This window comes from Acipenser ruthenus, chromosome 5 (assembly GCF_902713425.1).
Source record: "Acipenser ruthenus chromosome 5, fAciRut3.2 maternal haplotype, whole genome shotgun sequence".
In the NCBI taxonomy this organism is placed as follows: domain Eukaryota; kingdom Metazoa; phylum Chordata; class Actinopteri; order Acipenseriformes; family Acipenseridae; genus Acipenser; species Acipenser ruthenus.
The window spans coordinates 47,365,373-47,385,051 of record NC_081193.1 but is presented as its reverse complement, the minus strand read 5'-3'; the positions used below and the strand labels follow the sequence as shown (position 1 = coordinate 47,385,051).

The following is a 19,679-nucleotide window of genomic DNA, read 5'->3' as shown; positions in this document are numbered from 1 at the left end:
AAAAATAATCAAGAACTTAAACGTGTGTGTGTGTGTGCAGTTGACTTCTGTATAAAATGTATGTAGATGGAATAAGTGCATAACTAAAAAGGTAACCTGTAAGAGGCTTACCTACAAGCAACTGTCATTCTGCAAGTAGTGGTCATTGGGAAAACACACTCCATTGTCTCTCTGTATTACTGAAATATTCACCCTGTTTTTTTTAATGTTTACCCCTTTACCTCCTTGTTATTATCAGTAAATGTGAACTACTCCTTGATAAATAGATTAAACAGTGCATGAGGATAGAGAGGTAGCAGAGGATTAAAAATACTACAGACTGAACACTGAGCTGTCTTTTCTTCCAGCAGGGGGCAGCACATCCCACAATGGTCAGTTGCAGGTTCTTGCCAGGCTTTCTCTTCTCAGTGAAAATGAATTGTGGCCTGTTAATGTACTGCCTAATGAGCACAACTCCTCTGACCACCTGCCTTTGGTGGCCAAATTTAGATTGCTGCACTAACACAACGAGCCTCATGCTGTGGGTTTACTATGTACGTTCCAGCCAGCTTCAGTTAACAAATTCATGCAGTGTAAAGGTTTCTTTTTTTTTTTTGTTATTGTTTTCTAGGTTTTTTGTTTGTCTGACTTTTTTTCTACTTTGTACAGTATTTGTTAATGATTTTATTGAATAATTTGGGGGTAATTTAAAGACACACAAATGTATATTTTAGTAAGAAGTGATTGACACGCTATAGTGTTGAAACACTATTTTCAAACCTGGGTCTAAGAATCCAAACTATATTTACAGTGTCACTTGGTTTAGGTAGGTATATTTAGTTACTCAGGAAGATGGATTCCTGTGATTTTTTTTTTTAAAGCTGTACAACATTAAGGGCAGCAGTGTGGAGTAGTGGTTAGGGCTCTGGACCAGAGGGTCGTGTGTTCAATCCCTGGTGGGGACACTGCTGCTGTACCCTTGAGTAAGGTACTTTACCTAGATTGCTCTAGTGAAAACCCAACTGTATAAATGGGTGATTGTATGTAAAAATAATGTGATATCTTGTAACAATTGTAAGTCGCCCTGGATAAGGACGTTAGCTAAGAAATAAATAATAATAATAATAATAATAATTATGGTTTCATTTCTTTAATGTGCCTATGTCTGAGATTTTATATCAACACCAATATTCTGTCATCATGTATCCAATGACTGCAATAGGACAGGCAGTTTTAGACATTACCAGCAGATTTCACAGACTCCATTTAGCATTAATCATGGACTACCTAGTCCAAGACTATTGATAATTCTGCTTTTTGAAACAAGCTGTAAAGGTTACGAAATTGTTCACCTTTGATTTAACTATCAAAGTAGTCTTCGCTAAAGCCTCTAGGCTTGAATCATATGGAAACTATAGCAGGGAGCATTTGTTTGTCTTCATTGTATATGCACATCTGTTTTATGGCTGTACTGTAAAATGTACAGTGAATGTTTTCCCTAGGCTAAACCCCTGTAAATTATCCAAAGGGTTTTATTTATTTAATTTTTTTTATCAAAACTATTCCATCAGGTAGTTGTTATTTCTACATAAACTACCACTTTAGAGTGTATTCTAGTAAATTCAGCAGTCATTTTTAAAGAGAAAATGAAGGATAATTTAATAAGTTGTAATTTTAAGAAGTGAACCTTATATCAAAGCACCTTTTTTTGTTGGATATATATAATTACACACATACTACATTCTCTTTTGTTATTTACTTGTGCAATTTGTTTGATCAGTTATTTTGGTTTTAAAATGAGTGTTTGGTGGATAGGTGTATCTTAAAGCTGTTACCAAGGAAGATGCTGAATTTGCTGAATGGTGTTTTTTACCTTATCCATGACAATGCAGTACTGTTTCTTTTATATTAATGAGCTTATTCTTAAAGTGTAAATTCAGCATCTGCACCAGCTATTGCTACAGAGCTATAATGTGTACCCACCACACATGGGCTTACTTTCAAACCAAACCACAAAGACAACATTTGCTGACCATGGAAGTATCAATAAGCAATATGTTTTTTTTTTTTTTAAATGTTCAGTGATGCGATAAACCTCTCCTATTGTAAAATCATCTATCGCTGAGATGTTTAACTGTGGTCCACACAGTCCAGGTTTTGTCCAATCACATACTACAAAATTATGGATAATATGTATGTATTATAATTATTTTTAAAGCTTGTTATGAACTGGATAATTACAACAGACTAAACTTGAGCACAATAAAGCTGTTTAATGTTGAATACTTGTGGTCTTGGCAGCTGAATAATAGAGCAGGTTTTTCATTTAAGATATGACCGTGTCGAACATGGTGTTTCACAGCCTATTACTGTTAATAAACTGCTTTGATCTGTTTCATGAAGATGTTGTAACTGGAATAAATTATCAGTCTGTACACTTTTTTTAAAAGCTTTTAATAAATGATTTGACCATTTTTGTGTGTTGAAATTATAAGGTTAGGTTATTATCATAACCCTGGTTCCTTGAAATAGAAATGTAATCATTACCGAATGGGTATCTTACCTCCTAAAGACCGCTGAACTGAATGCTTTCCCAAAGCTGCTTTTTGAGCCTGTGACACAGTCTTGACCCGGCCCCCAAGGGATCAAAAGTACTGCAGTCACAGATCTTGGCTTAATTTTTCCTTCAAGCATGCTGCTAATAATGGTCACAGCGACCTTGAAGGTTAATGGTTACATTTCTATTTCAGGGAGCCAAGATTATAATAATAACCTAACATTTCCTTTCAAGTACGAAATGTAACTTCCAGGGTGCGTCGACAATGAGACAGACCAGAAATGCTACAGTTCAAGCGCTCACGCATTTATATAACACAAAAACAACAAACCGCACCGTACTGTTCCTACCTGACTAACACTTGTGATCACCCTTTAAATACACCTGTCCCCATGTGTTTTTGCAGGAAGGAATGTAACCCCCTCCCTGACACCCAATATCCCCCCCCCCCCCCCCGACACACACATACACACACACTCACACATGCATCGGCAGGGCTTTCACACTGCCACACTGACCATTACCGAATGGGTGAGTATACCCAAGCCGTTGCAAGGGCATGATTGCAGAAAACCGGAATGACACAAGGCTAAGCCAGGAGGCTGCCCTGTGCATTACCATTCGGAACCCCTGTAACGTAGTTAGGGTGAAAAATTGTGGGAGAAATTCACCTCTATGTCTTGTTGTAAGGGTCGACTGGGAAGCAGCCCTAAACACTAGTTCCAAAACTAGGGTTTTGAGGATCCACGACATTGCACCCTGGAATAAAGCCCACAAAGTTGCAAGGCCCCTGGAGGGGTCAAGTTGGCCAGCTCATAGACAATGCTGACCATGTCTGCTATTCACTTGGACAGCCGCTGCTTAGACAGGCCTTGACCATGAGACTTTGCCCCATAGCAGACAAAAAATTGTTCAGACTGCCTCCAACTTTTTGTCCTGTCAACATAATACGCCAGGGTCCGAACTGGGCAGAGCATATAGAGTTGTCACTCCCTGTCAGACTGGAAAGGAGGTGGATGGAAAGTCTCCAATTCCACAGATTGGTTGACATGGAAAGCCAAGATAGTCTTCAGCAAGAAGGCAGGATTGGTGCAGAGCGTGACCTTTGTCCTGGCCTCTGTAAAAAGAAATAAGCAGGATTTCCCGACAGAGATGGCAAGCTGGAGGGGGATTTCCCTCGTCAAAAAAGCCCTGCAGCCGCTCATGGGCCAGATCTAGAGCTGCAGGCTTGATAGGTCGGGATGCCATACGGTCCCCCATGCCTGACTAAGCAGGTCGTGGGGCGTCGGCAGTCTCCACAGCTGGCCGCTCAGCTGGGCCAATATAGGGGCTGCTAGGAGCAACTTTGCCTGGTCCTGCCTGATTTTCTCCAGACACAGTGGGAGCAGCAGGAGCAGTGGGAAGGCGTTTAACAGATGCCTCGGCCACTGGTGTGCCAGGGCATCTATTCCCAGCAGTTCCCCACCTCCTATTATGGAGAACCAGAGGGGACAGTGGGTTGATTCCTGGGAGACAAAGAGGTCTATTTGTTTTCCCGAACCTCTCCCAGATGAGGCTTACCACCTTGGGGTGAAGCCTCCACTCTGGGCTGCTGAGGACACCCCTTGAGAGGAGGTCTGCCACCCAGTTTGTCTCCCCGGGCAGGTGAAATGCCCGCAGTGAGAGGAGTTTCTCGTGCACCCACAGAAAAAGCTTGGGGGCCACTCGATGGAGACTGGGCGACCGCAGGCCACTGTCAGATTCGCACATACTCTTTTAAAAAGGTTTGAACAAAACACAGGACACAGCACTTGAGGCCAAGTAAAACAGACAAACAAAACGAACAGACACTAACAAACAGGGACGAACAAACACGGTGAATACAAACAACTATCAATTTACTTTATTTTATTTTACTTTACTTTCTCTCCTCTCCACACCCGTTCTCCACTCACCGAACACACAACCCCGAGTGAGTAAAACGTGCATCTATATATACTGTTGTGCCGGGATTCAATTACTAATTAATTATTCACTTGAATCCCAGCACGTGAATTAATTATGTGCAACCTTGTGCTCACATATTAAATACTTTAAATGCACGTGAAGTGATGTGCAATCCTCGTGCTTAAATACAACTATACATTTTAAATAACTTGTGCTGCACACACCCATTTATATCCCGTGCAGCCAACTACAATACACCAACATTAACACACGCAACATACAACACAGAAAAGCACACAGGGGCGGGGCACATTGCCACACTCGCACATAACTATAGGTTAATACAGAGCATATTATAACTTTTTGTATGAATAGTGTGTTTTAACAATTTGTTTAGTATTTCTGTTGGCTTTAAATTCTTTAAAACACAGTACAGTTATTGCAACATTTTAACACACATGCAGTTTCACAAATGTTCAATTTGCATCCCAAAAATCAGCCTGCTTCAAGTAGCTGTCAGTCTTGGGTCAGTTTCTGCGCTCAGTGAGTCTGTCAAAGCCACCACAGGTGTGTCTTTAAAAGCCTGATACCTGCAAAAACTTAAATCTTGTTAGCAGGGCTCCCAATATACATTCTCATTCCCATCATCACTGGGAAAACCTCAAATAAATTAAGCTGTTTCTATTAAAAAGCCATCCATCTCTGACGCATACACCTTTCACTCAAAAAAAGTGATCGCATCTTGTGCAAGGGAAGACGGGTTTTAGGTTCACTCGTGACATCGCCCTGGTGGTTGATGTAAGCCAGCACTATTGTGTTGTCTGTGCGGACAAGCACATGTCTCCCTTGAACCTCCTGCAAGAAATGTTGCAAGGCCAGGTAAACTGCCACCAGCTCTTAAACATTGATGTGGAGACCCTTCCATGGGGGGTTCCACACATCTTGCATACCCCAGCCATTCCACATAGCGCCCCAGCCCAAGCTGGACACGTCTGTGATGACGACCTACCTTCTGGTGACACTGCCCAGCGCTATGCCTAGGCGTTGATGGGACGACTGTTTCCAACAAGAGAGTGCCCTTAGACAGAGGTGGGGCACTGTCAATATGCGGTCGCGGTTGAACCTGGCCTGAAAAGGGCGCATGCGCAGGAGACCCAATGGAAGGGTCTGGGAAGCTATCAGGCACAGAAGTTTCTGGAACATTACTACCATGAGCATTCTGTTGAGCTGAAAGAGCTCCAAGCAGGCAGCTATTTTCTGCACTCTGCTGTCCGACAGAGTGACCGGCATGGACCCGGAGTCCAAGCACACTCCCAGATAAGAGGCTGTCTGGGAAGGTATGAGCTGGCTCTTTGCATGATTCACCGTAAGGCCCAACCGTTGGAGGTGGCCGGTGACAAGTTCTGTGTAGGACTCTGCCTGTGCTGGAGGCTCGGCACAGATTAGCCAATTGTCCAGATAATGAGAACTCTGATGCCTTTAAGTCTCACTGGGGCCAGAATAACTTTCAAGCACTTTGAGAAGGCACATGGAGCTAGGGAGAGGGCAAATGGCAGAACACGGAACTCGTACGTGGTTCTCTGAAAGGCGAAACGGAGGTACTTCCTGTGCGCTGGTTTTATGGGGATGTGGAAATAGGCACCTTTTGAGGTCCACCATGGTGAACCAATCACCTGGCCTCATTGACTGCAACAGCCGTTGCATTGCCAACATCTTGAACTGCATTCGGCTCAGATACAGGTTGACCTGTCTGAGGTTGAGGATCGGTCTGGGGCCACCATCCTGCTTTGGCACTAGGAAGTACCTGGAGTAGAACCCTTTATGGGAGAAGAGATAGGTAGTGACTTGTTTCCCTTGCTGTAGGCCAGGGCACGTGCAAGGTTGCAGTGGACAGTATGAGCTCTGCCAAGAGGGAGAGCTTTATCACTGGGGACGTGCTGTCTGACTCCACGTCCTCAGATGGGAACTTCGACTCCTGTTTGCTCACCTCCTCTGAGGCGGTGATGGATAATACATCCTCCTGTGGCCAGTCTGGGATGCTCGCAGCCCTGTGGGGCAGGCGAGGCAAGTGGCGCCGAGCGTTCCTGCAGCAATTCAGCAAGAATAGTTCCCTGGTGGGAAACAGCTGCCCAGATTTTTTACATTTGCTCCAAGTCTGCCGATCACCTGGAACAGTGATTCCTCTTCTGCGGGGAGAGGGGAAGGAGAGATAGAGCTTGAGGAGGATGAGGAAGACTGTGAAGACTGTTTACTGGCTGGGCTATTTTCCAGGGTGTCGTCTGCTCTCCCTTGGTTCGGTTCGGTACCGGTTTGGTGTACTTATATATGTGTAAATGTAAATAAAATATATACAAGGCTCTCCGATCAGGTCAGTCTTGAAAGGAAAAATGGTGCTCAGATCTGTGACCACAGTACTTTTGCTCCCTCGGGAGCGGGGTCACGACTGCATCACAGGCTCAAAGAGCAGCTTTGGTATAAAGTATTCAGTTCAGGGGTCTTTAGGAGGTAAATACCTATTCGGTAATGGTTACATTTCGTACTTGAAAGGGAACTAGCAAATCACACGATTTGAATGTTAACATTAATCTCTAAAGCCTGTAAGACTTTATTTCATTGCTTTGTGGTTATACTTGAGGACCCTTGATCTTTTAAATTCCCTGTTGTTAACAACAGGATATCCTAGCCGGAGGTCCTGATACATCTCATTTTCCAAAATCTCCCTTTGGTTTAGTGAATTTAATGACCATGGCATGGAACTGTGGAGCTATGATTAAGCAGCGATGCAGAATCAGTGCATCAACGCATTAGTGCTGTGAACTGTAGCATCATGTCTTTGGGGATATTGGTTTTCCTGACACATCAGGGGGGGACTTATGTTTCTCTGAGAATTGTTTTTTTGGTTTCCATTCTTAGAAGTGGACCCATGCACACAGTGCGGGAAGTACCACTTACATTTTGTGCCATGGTTGTATAATAAAAGTTGGATAGCAGCAACTAATCTTTTTTCACATTAAATAAAATGACCAGGTTCACAAACGTTTTGTATTGCCCATTCATGACTTGGAATCAATGCCATTCACTTTCTTTGATATTAGGTAATTTCTCATAGAACCCTATGCAAGTGGTTTTTGAAAAGTCATGATAATAAACGGGGCATAAACAACAGACAACTAGTTATACAAAAAATTCTAATGTTTTATTAAAATGTGTCATGCGAGTTTAAAACATACAGTCAACAGTGCATTGCATCAGGAGGCTCTCTAGATTACTGAACACATTGGTTTCCAACCTATGTTACAAACAGTTTTTTTTTTTTTTTTACAGAACAGAGGAAATGCTTCATATAACACCACTGTATTCGGTACAATTGAGCTGTATAAACATAGAGACTTTGAATGGCTGGGCTGCATCACTAAATTGGTGACAGTTTTGGTTTACGCTCACTGCTCTAGTGAAGCAAAGGTTTGGGAACAGAGAAACAGTGTAGATCTAATCTGAGAAACTGTAAAACTATAACCAGTACTAAACACACAAAACCATGAGCAGGATAACAACTCTTTGAAACACTGTAGAATGAAAAAAAAATGGAGACAAGACTACTGTTCATTAAGTCTGGAAGTTAGATAGTTGGGAAGACTGCATTGAAGCAAATGGTAAGAATACTGCTATGTGCAGGTTTCCCTGGTAGACAGGTGTTTGGCCTATGAAAGCTGCTGTGTAAGAAGTATTTGGCTTTCAATATGCTTCATTCAATAAATTATTACTCCAGATACAGATGTAAATTGAAGTAGATGTAACAATTACTTCACAAAATACTAATGTGTTTGCAAACAGGTTTATTAAGCTAAAAATGTATATTTACATGATTTCTTTGCAATTATTGCTTAATTGTAACCTCTTTGTTTAAGCTGGAAGGCAGCCCTGTAATTAAAAGAAATAATACACAAAGCTATTTTTGAATCACACCATAAAGCATTTTACTATGTGTTCCCGTCTTTCTAATCTGCACTATAAGTGCAATATCAAGACATCTGAAATGAAAGGCCCTAAATCTTAAGTTCAATATTGTATTATTGTTGGCATGTCCTAGTCATTTATTTCTCATGAAGTACAATTTATGCTAAGAAAATGCAGACAGTTCATGCTTCGCTGATGCCACTTAATCAACGGCTTACTGAACTGTAAGTCAGGCTAATTTGAAGGTGCAGAAGTATGAATATTATTGTATTATTGATATCCAGTATTTAAATGTGATACTAAATAAAATACAATGTAATGCTTGATATTTCAATTTTATCCCATTTTACATGCCAGCACATCAACAGATAACAGACAGAAATCTGTAATACAGGGAAAACAATTGTGTATTACTAATACTGACCTTTTGAGGAGTTTTCTTATGAGACTGAGAAAACACTAAAACTAATGCGGCTACTGAACCGATCAAAATGCTGGCGGATCTATAGTAAACACAGCCCATGTTTAATTGCCTTAGGCACTATACATATTTTTACAGAAATACACCAGCGAGACTGGTCTGCACTGTGAGATGTTTCAATTTCATATCCTTGGTATATAAAGGGCCTTATTTTAATGATCTAAAGAGTATAGCGGTAGATCAATTGAATATACTTCACTGGCTGCAAATTCAATGACTGTCTAAGATTTTCATCATAACATTTTAATAACTTAGCAGAATTTTCTAGTTATATAGATAACTTTAAAATACTGACCAGAGACTTGTTATGTACAGCAGCCACTGCTTTGGAATTTGTTAGTGACAGAACCAGACAATGAGAAATCTTAAGCCAAATCCTTTGGTATTATTTAAAAGTGCTTATATTAAAACATTACATTACTATTTCCTTTTTTCAAAGTTAAAAATATGTATTTTCAGAAAGCCACTTGTTCTTAGCTGCCAATTCTACAACGTGTTTGCTTTCCTTTCACAAATACTGTAAATTGCTCCTTTGTTTAAAAAGATTTGATAAAAAAGCAGATATTTTAATCTCATTTTGATATGGTGTGGTTTCATTTCTAGAAGAGCTTCAATAAGAAAAAAACCTTGTATGCATTACACATTATAGAAAGAAGAAGATTCTTTCGCACTGTTAAATGTCGCTGTTTAAATAAATAGCGGTATTAAGCAATGAAATAAGTTATTAACTGGACAAACAAACTGAGAATTGCATGGACAGGATTTTGCCGCCCACCTTCTTGCATTGTTTGAAGATATAAAAGAGCTTGTCTTGAGATATTAGAAGAGACAGTGCTGTCTATATAGGGCTAATTGAAAACAAAGAGGAGACTGGGTACAAATCTCATCTCAGCTACAGCATTCTCTGATAGACAAATCATTTGATCCAGATGTTCAAATCCTAGTTTGGAGAAAACATTAACAGGACCTAGCTGTAACTGGATAGTTTAATTGGTATATCATGTCTATAACGTACCAACAGAATGTTTTTTGAGCAACATTACTTAGAAACAACACTCCATTTACAGCCTACCTATACGCTGTAGAGATTTGTGTTGTTGTATTCAAAAAAGTATTAAAAACCTTTTAAGGGAAATGCTAAAATTCTTAAAACATTATAGTAATTAATAATAATAAATAATACAATAAGAATTACTCAACAATGATGACACCAATGATGATTTTAGCTACAATGAAGTAAGTGAAAAAGGCAAAGGCTAATCATCAGAGTGGAATATTTTTAACAGTATAAAACTAGCAAGAAAATATAAGAACATTAGATCCTTCCTGCAAGTATGTTGCTAGGTTTATACTGTTGACATTGTTTTATAATCTTTCAGACAATTTGTCTTTGACCTTTCATTAAAATAGCGCTCAATAGCTGTGTGTCTTGTTCAATGTTGAAGGTTTGTGACTTGGACCATGTCTGGTTTGTCACACGTCTGTGGTCTTCATATGTCATGACCCTTGGGATCAGAATTGTGCTTTCAGGTGGTGTTTTTCTGATGGACAATGGGGGAGTTTCCATGTGTGTTCTAATTTTACTCCAGACATTGTGCTCAAGCCGCATGAAAAATGGCCCAATACATTTCGGGTTTCCATTGCCTCGGTTTGTTTTACTCGAGAAGACCCTCTTTTCACCCGACGTCATGCAAATGAAGGGGAAAGGAGGAGGTCGATATGCAAATTAGCCACCCGTAGAGTTCTCGTGCTGTTTTCGTTATCGTTAGTAGTGAATAATATTTAAACTAATTTATCACACGACTTATTAACTAAAAAAAAATAAAAAATTAACCCAGAGATATATAATGAAACTGTCCAACCCAGCTATTGCAGATCACCATGGCTGAAAACCATCAGAGACGTAGGATTATAGAGATCTGTGACACCTTCCATGTATGCTCGAAGACTGTCTGGACTGGGAGCAGTGGACGCTTTCACCTGAAATACGGGTTTCCATGTGAAAATGGGCGTGGATTTCCCATGTTTTACGTCATGCTCTCAAGTAAATGAGATTTACCCTGTCCCTCTCTGTGGCAGTTATTTTCAGCAACAAATCTGATCATCTTGAGCTGTTCTCCCAAATGTGCACGCGCATCACCACTTCACGTGTAAATAACCACACATGGAAACTCCCCCATTGTTGATAAATGCAGCCACTGCATACATGGACAAGCTGGGTGCACTGGCACCCACTATCATGTGAACCACAGAGATCCTTCTGATTTTACATGATTGTAGCACAAAACTCCCAGCAGCTTATCTAGATTTAGATTTATCTAGATTTATCTAGATTTAGATTTATCTAGATTTATCTAGATTTAGACACAGCATGTTAGATCTGCGTACATCACAGAAGGACTTTTTAGATTTACATTCTCTAATGTGTAGGCCATTCACTGTATATATTACATGTTGTGGAATACTAACCAAAAATTAATTGATACCATTTTTTTTCAATTGTTTACCTCCAGTAGTTTAACTGTTATGCCACATTTAATTTACAGTGTGGCAGAAACAGAAGGTCAAATGTCTTGCCCTAACCTATACATTTAGTGGAGTGGAATATAGCCATTTCCCAGCCCTATGCTGAAACGCACGTTAGTCAACCAAACAAGAGTTTCTTCAATGTCAAATTGAAGACTGCTCCTTGGGGCTTTCTTGACCCTTTCTTGTGTGTAATAAGTTGCCTTACCTCCTCTATACAGACCCTAAAAGTTGCAATGGAAACTCAAGTATTTACACAGTATTTAATAAATAGCCATAAAAGAGTTTTAAAACAGATTTTAAGGTAAAGTGCAAGTAGGAGCACCATGGAAGATCACAGATTCTGCCCAATGGCTTCTCCCCTCAGATCCGGATTTGGTAGCCCACGTCATTCAAGGTGCTAAGTTCTGCAGGTTTTTTGTCTATCGTTGCAGGCCTGAAAACAAAGATAAAAGCAGATGTTTTTAGTTTTTTTTTTTAAATACTGAATCCTGAAAAACTGTTTAACAAAGTATTTTCTCATATGAAATAATGATCTCCCTTATCATATGGTGATGCAATTTGGCACAATGTATAGAGATGACATAATCCTAGACACATTGACTGTGTTTAAACGCATTCATATGTTCTACAAAAAAGACCATTCTTCTGCTTATGAACCATTTTATGGTACATAAAGTATTACTATAATATTGTAGATTTGGCATACAAATAATATAAAATACAATAATTCACTGCAACAGATGTACATGTATTGGGCTAGACTGATCCAGGTCTTCACATCAAAGTGCAGTCTTTCTTTTTTTTCTTTTTTTGAGAAAAGATAACTGTTAGTGCATAAACAATTGCCCATAGCATAGGCTCACTTGTGGGTCATTAAATTAACCTTCTGAGGTGTCTGCAACTACTTTTTTGAACATTAACAGTTTTCTTTGCACTTGGCATAAAGTACTGATATCAGTCGCCCAAAAACATGTCACATCTAAGGAAGACCAAGAAAACCTCCTTACATAATCCATATTTGTTTATCTTTATTTTGATTGCAAAATGGGTTGCTTTAAGAGTTTGTATTTTGTGTGAATTGTAATAGGATTGTAACCACATAGTAACCACTAATTACATCATGCAAGTCAACTCCCCCAATATGTCAGACTTGTCTTTTTATGTCCCATAATAATAATGAATATAAAAATATAACATATAATCTATTCAGAATCATAGGAGTAATTTGCAATGTAGTTCTCCTTCACAGACATGGTTTAAATATATACTAATATTCATATAATGTCTATGAAAAACTGAAAATTACCCCAAGATTGTAATTACATTTTACAGGAAAAACACAATTACATGTTTGACTTGATTATGATTTTATTAGGATTTGACTGGGAAAAGATCCCATCCATAGAAAGAGCCTGTCTGAACACCAGCTGTCTGTCACATAGCTACTTGCAAAGCAATGCAGTTATAGTTTGATGTGTAGGCTACTTGACAATTACACAGTCTACTATCTAATGTAAAACTTTTCCTTCAAATAACAAATATTTCATTAAGTTGTGACTTACTATGACATGATTAATTCTCAGATGAAAAGAAAACTGCTTAAGTATGCATAGCTCAGCTGTTTCTCTCTGATGTACTGATGTGAAAGTTGTATGGATTGTATTTAGCATTCTTCATTGTATAAGAAAAAAGTCAGTCATACACTTGACATCAAACAATACAACAATACACTACTGACTTCTTAACATATACCTTGTGAATATCATTTTGGAAACATATCTCTGAAAATCTATATACTATACAGCGATCTTTGTTTGAGCTTGCTTCTGGTATAATGGGATAAAGTCAGTAATCCATGTGAGTGCCTCCAATCAAAATAAACAGCTATTTTGACTAAATTCAAATACAAGTTCCATGCCTTTTTTATGATAATATTCACACAGGATTAAACTCTTTATTTAGAATCTGCAGTTTTATCCTGTATAGTTCACATTTCTAAATATTTTTTTTTCCTTTTCTTTTCTACTCCAGTGCTCTTGGAGGGGGAGCCAAGAATCATCTTCTCTTGCAATCAATAGGAAACTCTCTTACTTGTTCCAATGACAATGAACTTCAGGGCCCAGTCAGCAGAAACACTCAGTGAAGGACAAGAGGCATCTTCTGTTTGTTCACTGGAGTCATTAGTCTTTCAGGAGACTAAGGGCTTATAAATCTGCTTTAGTCTGCTGGGACAGATACCAAATCAAAGGCAAATGTTTTTCAACCAATAACTGTAAGGACAGTTGTTGATTTCTTTGATAAACTGTCCTGAATTTATCCTGAGGCAACTTTTATTTTCAACTGTTTTACAATACATTACTTATTTAATTTAATAAAGAAAAATAAATATGTTATAAAAAACAACACTTTGTGTAATTATACCTGTATATATTTTTGTATTCCTTTTTATTCTTAAATTATATTGTTTGTAACTTAACTGGAAAATCTATACTATAAATTACTAAAGTTCCCATAACAGGTACAAGTAGTCCATACAATATAATATTTATACAAAACTTAAGGTGACCTGGAGACCAAACTAGTGTCAGTGGCTCAATAGGGGGCACTCTTCCCTCTGTGTTGTAGGAGGTGGCGTTCTTTCAACTGTGGCTAATTAAGGATCATTTGGATGAGATGTTTGTTCACCCCTGTCATGGTGATTTATCAAAATGTCCCCTATCATGACTATTCCCCTGGTTACCACTGTAATGAGAAGCAGCTAGTTTTCTATGTTATACACATTTTATTGATGCCATTGTAGTCTGCATTAGAGCTGGCTAGTCAATAAATGACAAGTATTTTTTTTTTAATTCACCAGTAATTAACTATAATTTATTGAATAGAAAATGCAAAATAAAATGTACAGCAATAACTAAATCTGTGAATTGCCCTTTAAGTCTGCTAGTCTTGAACAAGCTCACAACTAATGGAATTTGATGTTTTGAAGCAGACAGGCCCGCAGCCAATGTTTCGAGTCAGGATGAGAACAAGGACACTGCCTTAGTGTCTGACACATACTGTGCTTCAGGCAGGCAACAACCCTAAATGCAGAACATAAAATGCCTGGATTCAGGCAAAAGTCAGAGTAGTGTCACAGGAAAATATTCAGGACTGAAAGGTTGACATCTGAATTTACTCTTGTCCTATTCTCTTTCTTTGTACTTCCACCCCACCTCTTAATTAAGCCAAGCACAAACATGTAACAAGAATACATGTGAATGTCTCACTCTGTGAGTCACCTGATTTAGACCTCTCAGAATAAAACAAGCAGGAACTTTGACATATCCTCTCGCATAGAAAATGTTATAACATGGAGAGTACCCCGCCCCCTTGAGAGTTGCTTAGCAACATATCAGAAGTCAATTGGCTTGTAAAAGGGGCTCTATGGGTAAAGCTTCTGATTCATCTTTCAAGGAGAAGGGTTCAATTCAATCTTGAAATTAACTGAGGATATCACCAGCAAAGTGAAGAAAGCACCCTGCTCCAGTATTGGTCTAAACAAAGTGGTCTACCACTTTGTAGTGAAACGTTCCTTTGCATCCCCTGTACAAGCATTGCCAAGCTAAGATGTATCGGCACAGTTTTTCTGATGTACTTCGCTCATTGCAATACAGCCATATCATACTCTCAAGGTTGATCAAAGCAAAAATGGCTTTTAGAACAGGTTTAAAAAAAAAAAACATGGACAAGAGGAGGCAAGTCCATGTACACCGACTCATTGTTCCCCATCACAAAATGCTTTACAGGAAAAAGCCTCAGCCTAGACCATTCATTAAAATGGGGAAGTGATTCTTTAAGTGGGGTATCTGTTACTGTTTCTGCATAAAAAGAGCCTGACTTATTAGGTTATCATCCTGGCTCAACTAATTCTTTAATTCGTTCAATATAACCACCTCATTTTTTTTTTTTTTTTATCTTGGGTTTTTAGTTTTTTTTCGTACTTTGTCTGGCCTTTTAAAATCAATATTGCTACACAGTTCAGTATCCAAAGAACATCTTGTCTGACTGTGCGGATAATTCAATTAAAATGTGTCTAGGAAAGAAGCAATTTAGGAAAATATAAACATGTGTAAAAAAATAAAAACTGTATTTTTATTTTGATGCCTTACAAACGTTGAATAAGAAAATAAATCTCTTAAAATGCTTTTTCCTCAGCTGCAAGTTAAATGAATTAGCTGAATGAGGCCCTTAGTGTACATTGTTATACTGCTTCTAAATAGATTCCTTAATCTTAATGAACCAGTTTCAAATAAATGTTAAAAGCAATGAAGACTATCAGGAATTAGAAAATGATCCAGTACCATCAGCCAATTAGCTTCCAGTTCTACAGGCTTCTATCAGATGGTAGATGGTACTTAAAATCAATCTGCGCAAGTGCCAGCTTTTTCATTTTCACTTGCCGTAATGAAAGCTCAGTTCACATCTATTGGACAGTAAATACTAAACAAAGACACAATTGTTCCAAATTCATATTATTATCCACCAAAACCAGCCAATCAATACTTTGCACCGATTAAAGCAACCAGTCCTGTACCTGCAACTGCCTAATCAGCCAATCACAGCCTGTCAGCTTGACTGGCGCGCAGCACTTTCTACAACAAACAGAGACACAGACAATTCAGTAGTATTGCTCCATTCAGATACTGTCCAGATAAACTACAAGCTGCTCTGACAAGTAAAAAGTTATTTTTCTCCAATTATGTTTGTGATCCTTCATAAACATTTTCGGGACTATTTGCCTAAAACTTTTCTCAGCGGAAGGGTATCTGATGAATCATTGCAAGTTCAATTGAAAAGCTAGGTTTTTAAGTGTTTGTATTATTTTATTATAGCGACAGAGCCCTCTTGACGAAGGCTCTACCATACGGTATTGACCTTGACATTCGTTAGAGCCCTCGCCTTTGGCTCAGGACGCATAACTCCAGTCGTGGTCAACTACCACACGGTAGAGCCTTCATCGACGGGCACTTAAGTGCAAAAGTTAAGTGCAAAATTGTGTGCAGAGGATCGGTCAGTGATTGCTGTTATCCCTTATTTTGATCATTCTTTTATCTGCTCAATGTTCATTTCTAACAGCACCTTTCATTAGACAAGTAGAGTCCCTATGACACAGAACTCTGTGCACTAACCCAAATTCTCCACTGTTAACTGTAGCACTGCTCAGCAGCTTGACAGCCTTCTCTACTCAAAATGCAAATATCATATTGAGCAGCATATTTATTCTTTAAGACTATGCTTTACAGTGTTTTTTTTAATCTGCATAATTCAGGTCTTGCTACACACTATTTAGGGGCTTACATCCTGAAAACAATTCTCAGCACTTTTGTAACCCAATGCATGTGATAACATGTATCCATATTCGATTGAAAGTGAAAATTGCTTTGCAGGCAAGGAACTGCTGACTCTCCGTCTTGCCTACAACCTGAATTTTAATTTCTAAATACAGCTTGCGAGTGCCGTTTCTTTTTTTCCCCCCCCATACACTTTTCCTAAACTTAAATACTTACATTATTAAAAACAGGACACTGGAGGGATCAAGTCCATTGCATTTATACAGTCATGCAGTGAATGGGAGTGCTTGTGATTTGCTTCTTATGTAAGCTGTCTTTCAATGTGTGTGAGAAAAAAATCTGCCACATGCCAATAAGAACAACTTGTAATCAAGTTGCAACATCGACTACTGACCTATCTACCAAATAACACTGGCTGGCGATATCCTCTGGTGCTGCACTGTAAAGGTGAGTTGAAGAGTTAAGCAATCTGAAAGCTTAGACTTTAGTGAAAAAGAAGCATTTGACACTTCTATTTTTTAAACTAACTGTCTTGACTACAGTATACCGTCAACTTGTTTTCACACTAGAGTTGAAATACTTCTAATTAAATGGGCAAATATAACCCTAGTAATTAACACTTGTATCTATCCAACAAATGGAACGGATGTTCTGCCTATAAATAATTAAACAGATCTCAACTCTTTTCTCCAAATCAGCTCTCCAAGTTACAATTTACATGCCATTTTCGGATTTCTGCAGCGATCGCCCACTAATTTTACTGTCACTGTAGAAGGTTTCTTTTTGATGGTGTCCCTGTTATTACAGTGTGTTTGTCAGTAACTAAGGGGTCATTACAGAATGCCAGATAGACGTTCCTCCTGAGCTAGTAATTATATGTCTGCATGCCTGGCATTTAACCCACAAAGGACAGCTAAACCATTAACAAACCAAACAATGTCCTGTTTAGCTCTGTAGCACCAGCACTGCAGCACTGCTTTTATACAGTAAGTTGTAGTTTGTATGGTTGTGTTTTAACAAGTCTGGTTATATGAATATGCATTTTATTTACCCTCAGTTTAATTAGGATAAAATATTTAAACTCACAGACATTTATTTTTGCATTCACTCTATTACAAAAAGTGTTTTTAATGCACAGCAGTTAATGTGATTGCACTATTGGTTACTGCAGTCTGGAACTGGGAATTGTCAATGACCTATATTGGGACTTTAAACCAAACGTTGCCTGGATGCTGGTGTATTTGACAACATTTCATTACCAACATGCAGATGAAGCTCTAAAGTGAAACATCAACCTTTTCCATGAGGTGTTACCAGCTGTGACAAAACACTGAATTTTGAACAGATAATATAAAACTAGTCAAGCACTCACTATTACACCTCTTTTAAACTGTGACATAGCTTCTATTCATTTTAAAGTCAACCAACAGTTTATACTACACAGTCGATCATGCAACACATCACTGGGTTACGTTCTATTGCATAGCATGCCTACTTTATTTCCTAATAGTTCCTGATAAAAGTGGTCAGACCTGTGTAAAGGATATACAAAGGCTCTGTTTAACGTAAGGGTGTTGAATAAAACTGGAACGCTATGTCCCATTAAATGAGATACAATAGGCATCAATTGGCTTGCTTCAGCTCGCAATCTGGTGCCAAATCTAACTGAATTAACAGCTGAAGATACACCAGTGGAAGGCATACATTAAACAGGGCATGAATAAAACAAGACAGAAGTCATGTCAATCAAAAACACAGTCTTTTGGAAAGAAACACATGGAAGTTCTCTAAGGGCTTGTCAAACCGGCTTTCTCTTTGAACAAAATAATGTATTTATTTTATGCCAAAGCTTTTATACAGTAGTGTTTTGCACTGGGAAATAGCAATGTAAATCCTTTTTTTAAATTGTACAGACAACTTCCAAATCTGCAGGCATATACCAACAAAACAATGAACTCAGTACTTCCCTGTCAGTTGTCAACTTCATTTTATATGGTCACAAGAAAAATATTTTGTATATGTTTTATTATATTTATATATATATATATATATATATATATATATATATATATATATATATATATATATGTTTTGAGCATATGTACTGATATGTCCAAAAGTATAATAAAAAGACAAAAACAAAACTCTTTGGCATCCATCTCACAGATCAATCCAAAATTTAGCACACATGCAAAGTCCAGTTGGGAGCTATAACCAAGCATGAGGTAGCATTTTACTGGAAACATCTACAGAGTTCATTTTTCAAATCAGGGGTTTAATCATGCCACACCCTTTTCAGATATGGATTGACAGTAAATTACACTGACAATCCCAGGGAGTGCTCATTAAGAGGACACCTTGCTAGCACCCTTCATTTTAATCTCAAAGGGTTTCAGTCTTTTAAAAACTAAAATGTACTTACGATTTATCCCTTTTGTGAACTTGGCGTCTCTGAGGACTCACTTGTCTTCGACGTGGTGACAACGACTTGCCTCGTCGCTCTTTAATAGGAGACTGGGCTGTTGAGGACTTCAGTATCTGGGAAAGGAAAAAAGGGTTTAAAGTGAGAGAAATATAGACTGAAAACTGCTTCAGACTAATGTGATCAATTGTCTTGCTCATGAGAGGAACTTACATGAATAGGAAAGGATTTTAACAATTTGGTAAATGCCTTACACTACTGTAAGACGGCAGCTATGTTATATAAAACTTAAATACAAACTGTAAAAATGTATTATAATGATGATTGTCTGTAATATAACAAATTAATGAATTTACTTTCTGTATAACAATTCAATTTCATAGAAGGCATCACTGTTTAGATCTGCTACCTTTTAGATCAGTCTAACAGACAGAAATAAATACACAAACAGAAAATAATTGCCTGTTTTAAAAGGCTTCTGCGATACACCTGCACAGT

At 38.3% G+C, this 19,679-nt stretch overlaps 1 protein-coding gene across 1 annotated transcript in view; it reads right to left on the bottom strand.

Moving 5' to 3' along the window:
- Positions 1-7,661: 7,661 nt before the first annotated feature.
- LOC117402263 (tubulinyl-Tyr carboxypeptidase 2-like) overlaps positions 7,662-19,679 on the bottom strand; it is a 36,420-nt gene continuing 24,402 nt past the window's right edge. The window contains exons 6-7 of the mRNA XM_034003232.3: positions 19,182-19,297; positions 7,662-11,862 (exon numbers count right to left, since the gene is read on the bottom strand). Coding sequence (XP_033859123.2) covers positions 11,790-11,862; positions 19,182-19,297 — 189 coding nt within the window. The 3' untranslated portion in view covers positions 7,662-11,789. The remainder of the gene's footprint in view (positions 11,863-19,181; positions 19,298-19,679) is intronic.